This window comes from Acyrthosiphon pisum, chromosome A2, assembly GCF_005508785.2.
Source record: "Acyrthosiphon pisum isolate AL4f chromosome A2, pea_aphid_22Mar2018_4r6ur, whole genome shotgun sequence".
NCBI lineage: Eukaryota > Metazoa > Arthropoda > Insecta > Hemiptera > Aphididae > Acyrthosiphon > Acyrthosiphon pisum.
Genome location: NC_042495.1, coordinates 51,763,183 through 51,771,098, shown reverse-complemented (window position 1 = coordinate 51,771,098; position 7,916 = coordinate 51,763,183). Strand labels below are relative to the sequence as shown.

General features: G+C 33.4%; 1 protein-coding gene across 4 annotated transcripts in view; it reads right to left on the bottom strand.

The window, feature by feature from the left end:
- Positions 1 to 426: 426 nt before the first annotated feature.
- The window catches only part of LOC100162402 (rap guanine nucleotide exchange factor 2), a 93,282-nt gene continuing 85,792 nt past the window's right edge, over positions 427 to 7,916 (bottom strand). For 3 of the 4 annotated variants that reach the window (XM_029489625.1, XM_029489626.1, XM_001952552.5), the window contains 14 exons: positions 5,921 to 6,022; positions 5,087 to 5,815; positions 4,538 to 4,963; positions 4,312 to 4,471; positions 3,625 to 4,249; positions 3,318 to 3,552; positions 3,145 to 3,244; positions 2,840 to 3,051; positions 2,456 to 2,773; positions 2,159 to 2,381; positions 1,804 to 2,091; positions 1,607 to 1,738; positions 1,327 to 1,536; positions 427 to 1,263 (listed from right to left, as the gene is read on the bottom strand). In XM_029489625.1, coding sequence (XP_029345485.1) covers positions 1,232 to 1,263; positions 1,327 to 1,536; positions 1,607 to 1,738; positions 1,804 to 2,091; positions 2,159 to 2,381; positions 2,456 to 2,773; positions 2,840 to 3,051; positions 3,145 to 3,244; positions 3,318 to 3,552; positions 3,625 to 4,249; positions 4,312 to 4,471; positions 4,538 to 4,963; positions 5,087 to 5,815; positions 5,921 to 6,022 — 3,792 coding nt within the window. In that variant the 3' untranslated portion in view covers positions 427 to 1,231. Of the gene's footprint in view, positions 1,264 to 1,326; positions 1,537 to 1,606; positions 1,749 to 1,803; positions 2,092 to 2,158; positions 2,382 to 2,455; positions 2,774 to 2,839; positions 3,052 to 3,144; positions 3,245 to 3,317; positions 3,553 to 3,624; positions 4,250 to 4,311; positions 4,472 to 4,537; positions 4,964 to 5,086; positions 5,816 to 5,920; positions 6,023 to 7,916 lie in introns of all 4 variants that reach the window. The other variant, XR_003839467.1, reaches the window with a different exon arrangement.

Below are 7,916 nucleotides of genomic sequence, written 5' to 3'. Positions count from 1 at the left end.
AATTACAACATTCTTATTTGATTTGACCTTCCATTTTTCCACCATTAATATGCAACTGTATATTTTTTATAATATTATGTTAATTAACTTCGTTTTAGTAGCAAATTTAAACACAAATTGGTATTCATGATTATTTACTTTCCAAAAAAAAAATACATTTTAATTATCAATTTTTTTACCAGAAATACACTACAATTAATTTAGAAATTTCAAAATAAACTCTGTAAACATTCATAGATAGTTGTATTTATCTTTTTTACTATTTCCTTATATAGTATGATTATTAGATTAAGTCGATGTATTAAATGTGTAAAGGATTTAGAATACCAGTGATCGTAGTAATAATTATGATTTGGCATAATTTTGTTTATGTTTTAACATATACATATAGCTTAATGTCATGGTAAAAAGTAAATAAAAATAAAATTTAAAAAACACGATAATCTTTACGAATGATTTACACATACTCAGTCAGTAGCAACAATACATAAATTAAAATTCAAAGTTAGATATACAATATAAAATTTAGGAATAAAATTTAAAACAAATGAAAAAAATAATGTATAAATCATAACATAAAATCAATGATCTAATTAAGATTACATAATGTGATTGGTTTAGACGAATTGATAAACCAGTTAACTTATAATTGCGTAAAAAATAATAATACTTTTTCGACCAAAACAATAGACTCATTACATATTATATTATTATGTAAATAATAGGTGTCTCTTAAATTAAATTAACTCTATCCTTATATCGAAAGATAAGTTTACACTATAATATTTAGACGTTCTATAATAATGATTGAAATTTGTATTTTGGTCAGTAAAATTAAATAACAAAATAAAAAAAAAACACGTTATTATGGTAATTACAAATACAGTGATACATATTATCTATATATATATATACATAAAAAAATAAAATAAAAATGATAACTAGATCAGTATTTATTTTTAACATATTTGTTATTCCGCGCGAATTAAAATTGAAAAATTGGTAGAAAAGATAAAAAGAAAATTAGGTACTAAGTATTTTGGAAGAACCTTAAAAAAACCTTTAACGTTATACCATTACATTGAATACATCTTAATATACACAATATATTCAAATTATACATTTGTACTTAAAAATTAATGGAAATAATATTTTTTAAATTTTTACAAGCAATTTTAGTTTTGATATGTTCATGGCCATTTTTATTTTTACATCATGGGTGGTTGACTAGTCATACAGCAGATACTTGTGCATCTTCGTCGTCTAAACAATTATTTAACAAAAATATTTAATTAATATCAAATAAATTATATAAGTAATATTTACCATCATCATCATCACCATCATCTCGTAGATAATATGTTGATGTGACACCTTCATGCGAATGTGCTCTACCTAAACGGTGCATCCTAGCTGCCATTTGGGCAACACTCGTGTTATAAGCTGGTGGTGGTCTCGTCCGCACACAGTTGGTCGATGTTCCCATCATTTGCATGTTCGACGAATAAATAGGACGGTTTCCAATCTGATAACTCGCTAATAACAATACAAATAATTAGCTTAAGAAAATTGGTAAAATAAAATAAATGTGCATATAGATTAATACCTGGAGGTTGAAGTACTGAATGTCTCCTTAAGTGGAGTGGTGGTGGAGGCGATGCTCCTGGAGGCATGCAAACATCTGTTGATCCGCTCGTTTGTGTCGAGTGTCCTGAATCGCTGGATGTCACTGAACCCGCTAGGACAAACTTTAAATGAGTATACATTTGTGTACTAATTTTAATAGGCCATAAATTAACTTACTGGATGTCACAGTCTTTCTTAGTGAGAGGTTTGATAAACTAGTAACACTACTGCTCTCAGCATTCAGATCAACAGATGATAAGAGTAAAGGTGGTGGTGGGTTAAGAGGGGTTGTGTCTGAGTGAGAACGTTCATGAGACGTTGCTGGAACACTAGGTGGTTGGTGTACGTTGCGACGAGTTGGTGGACCAGGAGAAGGCGCCATATGATACCTGGGCTGATGCAGTCTCGTTTTGCTTGGTTCACTCAAAGACAATAACTTTCGTACAGCTTGTGGTGAAGCAGAGCCTATTATATTTTTATTTGGATATAAAAACACAAATAAACCAAGAATACAATCAGTATTAATAATTACCAAATTTAGGACCAGTATTTTTCAATCCTTCACTGGCACTACTAGCACTACTAGCTGTTGAAAGCGTAGGTGATGGATGTCGTTTTCTTATTGGTCCAGATCCCATTATAGACCCACCAGTACTAGAACCTTCGCAACTCATTGACAGTTCGTGTAATTTTTCTTCATCAGTGAGCACCTTCATTTTCGCCAGATAAGCTTTGACTCTTCTTACCATTTGGGACTAAAATAATTTTAAAAGAAAAATTTTCAGTTTTGTATTGCAAGAACTTTCAACTATTATAATAACATGCATACTTCTTCAAACATCTTTTTAGGGTTTGGGGCAGCAGTTGACTTTTTTCTTCTTTTAAATGTGGCAGCACCTCCCTGATGAGCACTTCCACTTACACCTGTAGTAAGCTGATTCAAAGCTACCATTGCATTGGATGTAGGTTGTCCACCAAGTTCTAACATTGTTAGTAAGTCGTAAGGTGATGAGCACATGTTTGTTAGATTTCTAACTTCTTTGGCAATCATTCTTAATTTTTCAAAATTAATTAAACTTTCTACATGTGTATCGTTACCAAGATGAATAAACGTTAGATCTTTCTTAACTACTGGATAAAACGGTATCTAAAAGTTTTTTTTAAATTAGTACCTTTATCAAGTGTTACGTTTTTAAAATCACATTATACTTACAATTGGGGGTTGAGATTGTTCATTGCTGACTAGTTGACGATATTTACTCATGTTTCGTGAAGGGTCCATTAAATCTTGAAGATCACTAAATAATCTTTGATATTTTGTGGGTAGTTTTTCCCACGATTGGCGTAAACGGCTAACAGCTCCATGTCCAAGTCCGGAAATGATGGCAAACATAGAATTAAAATTTTTACATTCCTTACATTGACCTATATAAATAAAATTATATATTCAATAAATAAAAGTTAAATGAGAAAAAAAAATTAAATATTTAATTTAGGTAATCTATTTTGTTTACGTACGTGCTACTTTTATAAATTGTTTGATCATTTTCGACCGTCTTATAAGGTTGTGTTCAGAGCAAATTTCCGTTACAACCCAAAACATTTCTGTATTCACCAACTAAAATGTTTAACATTTAATAAATTATATTTAAATAAAATTTACTTTAAAAAAAAATGTATGAAGTACATACTTCAGCAAATTTGGATAGCATTGGTGTTCCATAACGACTGTCTAATTGAAAAAGGTCGTCAACATATTCTGTAGCTTCAATTTGCCTGAATATTGAAAAGTCTTGTAGTGTTAGTTGTACCGCCACTTCAACAGCGTTCAGTTGCAAAAAATGTACATGACTTTCCCTTATTAAATCAGCTGCAAGTTCATCTCCAACTAATGTTTCAGTATTACTGACATTTTTTAAGTAATATCTATAAAAGCATATGAATACAAATTCAAAAATTCAAAAAAAAAAAATACAGAATGCAAGGTTTTAGACTGACCTACTACTAAGCCCAATTCGTTCTGCTAAATTTTGTAGTTGGTCTGGCAACCTCCTTTGTTTAATTATACCTCCTTCTGACACTGAAACTTCACATAATGAATAAAGGGAACTCGGTTCTGTGATTCCAAATTCTTGTAATGCAAGCATGACAACTTCATGAGCTGTAGTTTCTTTATGCACCAATAGGTATTTGCAAGTCTGATCAGGCTTATAAACTTTTAATACGTGTTCTGGATAATCTGCTGCTACCCTTGTATCGTCCAGATATGATATTGAAGTCAAGTCCGGGTGGCTATGTGACTGTTTAAAATTTGAGCTAGAGTCAGATTTAGCAGACACCGAACTATCATCATACACGTCGCCAATAATATTTTTTGGTAAAATATTCATTTTCATCAGAGCCCGCTGAAGACGTTTCTTGGGGCCGAGAGTCATAAAACCTCCGCCACTTGATGTGTTGGATGCGTTTGTTTTAATAGGTTGTTGGATAGGAGGAGGAAGATGAGCAGTGAGCAACGGCCGTGCTCGTGGATCGTCTTGAAGACGAGCGATTTCCACAGACGGTTTTTGTCGACCTCTTGGTCGAGGTGAGTTGTCAGGAGTTGCAAGCATTTCTTTGAACACTGTTAAATTGTATACAATAATTAAATGACAATACATTTTTAAAGTAATTAAAAATATTTACCTAAAAGATTAGATTTGACAGTAATACTCAAATGCGTAGTTCCTCGAAGGATCTCTAAAGCACGCGTATGGGTTACATGTTCAAAGCTTTGTCCATTAACTTCTAAAATTTGGTCACCTCGTTTCAGACCGACCTCTTCAGCTTTCGATTTTTTATCGACCTAATATATTATATTTATGTATAATTAAATATAAATTGTATTAAAAACCTTGAAGAAAATACATACTTTTGAAATAAATATTCCAAATCCTCTCTCATATCCTCCCAAAATGGAAAAATGTAGCACCTGATCTCTAGACGGTCTGGCTAGAGTTACGCACCTAGTTCTTGCCTTTGCAGCACAAGCAATGTTTAACAATCTCAATTGTCCGCCCATTTTATTCTCTTCCAGGCACGCTTCAAACTTTTCTACAAAGTCCATCATCACTGGATCCATTTCGAAATCGGTAAAATGATTGTTGACCCACAGTAGCACCACTCTAGTAACACGGTCTCTCGCAGACGGTTCATTAAACCAATTTAACAGTTGGTTGGCAACTTCCATCGAGTTTTTAATGAAAGTCCGATGCGTTAAAAGAAAATCTTCCACATAGGTCGGATCTATAACCGAATTTTCTTCGATCAGTTGAAGCATCAGTCTCTCCGGTGTACCCTACAACCAGAACGCATATCAATAAGACAATTATAGTAATGTAATGACAATATTACGACGACAGTAATAACATATACATATTATTATTATAATACATACACGACAAAGTCGTGGTGAACTTACCCTTATGACTACGTGACCCCGTCTGCCGGCTTCCAGCGTACCCCTTTGTTCGGTGACCATGACCAATTTGCCTCCGTCGTCTTCGTGTCTTTTGGTGTTCTCCTCGCCCTGGTGGAGTATTCTATAGTAGTCCGTCTGCGTGATGCAAACGAACTGACAGTCGTCGCACTTAGTTCTCATCACGCCCCTGTGGTACAGCCGCTCCATGGTAGGCACTATGCCGAAGCTGTCGCCCATGTGCAGCTGATCGGGAATGCCGTCGGCGTGCTCGACCTCGACGTGGCCGTTGATCAGCACACTCCATGAGTCCAGCTCTTCACCGTCATTCATCACCACAGTGCCGGCCTTCTCGACGACTGCGAACACCATGACGCTACACAGCGCCCGGCGCACGGCCAGCGTCATGTTGGTGAACGCCTTCAAGTGCTGGGTGAACTCGAGCAGCACCTCGACATCGTCCTCGGCCCGCTCCGACGGGTCCTTCTCCAGGCACTCCCGGACCGTGTCCCGGACGGTGAGGCTCTCGCTGCTGTCACCCAGGTCGTCTTCGTCCGAGTCCACGATCGACTCGACAAGTCCCGACAGGTCCACCTCGTCCGCCTCCACAGAAACGCTCCCCGAATGCACGCTGGTCATGGTGTCGCTGCCCGAATACGCCGAACTGGTATCCGAGCTGTGCGAACTCCGATTGCTTTTCTGGTATAGTTCAGGCCGGATCGCAGCAATATACTATATCACCAACATATCACACAAAACACGGAAACCATATTATAATAACAGGATTTTCATATTGTTTTTAGCAATAAGTCTAATAATAATATTTAAGACACTTACGCTGTCGTCGAATACGAGGTTGATCGCCCCACCACGTTCCATGCCGGTGTGCCGGGGGATATTCAACGAGCGCAGACCGCTTTGAGAGTCCGCATAATCCATCTGAAATCATAAATAAGTAAATGTTATAATTCGGTACGGAATATTATAAAATATTAAATTATTAATTTGCAATATTGCTCATACCCAAGCAGCAAAGACATGTTTTAGAAATGTATTTAAAACATTACAACATTGCTGTTGTAATGAGTTGCAAAAATAATATTTTTAAAACGTTTAAAAACATTATTGTTTAAATATTTTTGTAATAATATTTTTTTTACAACAATTAAATGTATTTCATAATATATATTACTATCAACATTTAAAATATATTTTTTGAAAAATAATGTATAAAACTATATATAATTTTATTTATAAAATAAATATTATTATATATTAATAAGGTAGTATAATTTTATTCTTTAGTATTTTTTTTTAATACTGTATAGTATAAAATTAAAAGTTGGCCATTAAGACATTTTAAAAATGTTTTAAAAACATTAAAAAAACATTTCTTTGCTGCTTGGGTACGATGAGGTAAGCAAATGTATAATTAAATCAAATAGTGTTCAGAGAGAAAATATTTATTCGTGAAAGATGAATATAAAATGTAATACATTATTTATATTAAATTAAATAGATATCTAAGGAGAGCAACTGCCCCATAAGATATTTAACTGCAATTATGTCATTTTATCTTATAGACTTTTAGATTTACCACAGACTGCCCTCCAAGAATTTACCCCAGATTAAGCCTATGACTGGTGCACTTTTAAGTAATCATTTTTTCAAAAAGTAATATTAATTTTGACGAATACTAGGTTTTTTTTATACTTCCAAACGTGTAAGTCGATACTGAGATTCAAACCATTATAATATGATTGTTCTGTTTTAATAACGAAAAAAAACTTTTAAGCGTATTGTTTTTGTCGAGTAAACATTATATTATGTGGTTGTATAATATGGGAAATTGCAAGATGTAAAATAAAAAACGAGGCACAACCGGTTCAACAAGGACAAAGATATTCTAAGCGCATAATTCGTATAAATACGGCCACCCATATCCGTTAGGTTTGCATGTATCTACTTTTAACGCCCAGTTATTTCATAAACGTGCAGTTTTTTTAATTAGCTTGTTGATTGTAATATGCAATTATAGAACATTTTTCCAAATACATTTTTATAGAAGTGTTGAAGATTATAAAATATAATATAAACTATTGATGGTAAAATATATATTTCTTAAATTTCACAAGTCTTTATTAAAACCGTTTTTAACAACAGCGGATATGTAATTTGCGTCACGACCCTTAAATCTCTAGACGACAAAAGGAGAGAAATTACGAGCACAGAGCGGAAATTTAGACCTTCTAATTATTGTCTGTCTAGGGTTCCTCTTTTTTCAACAATGTAATATTGACACGCAACCGTAAACAATAATTAAATAGGTAATCTCAAGGAACACCATAATGCATATCATATTTATATTATAATATGTATTATAATTTATACTTAATACGTTTTTAAGTTTTAACAAACCTCAATGTTAGAGGTGTAAGTACAATGTAAATATTTATTTTCCAGTAAAAATTATGATAAAATAATTTGAAACAAGTAAAAATAATTTTCTTTTAACCTTCAACCATGATATTCAATCAAGTATCAGGTATCTTATTTACTCGACCCCGTTTGACCCGAATTCTATGCCCTAATATTTTCCGGTACATAAAACCAATGAGATATAGCAGGATTACTACTCAAGAGTGAAAACAAAATACATGGAGGTATGGGGGTATAATGGTATATATCAATGATTTAATTACTGAAAATATTTAAATCTACTTATTATATAGGTTTAGGACAACTGTAAAAGGAGGTTTAAATTTTTGAACTTATATAGTATACGCGTAGTGTGACTTACTTACGTGTATGAATATTATGTAGTTGAACATGA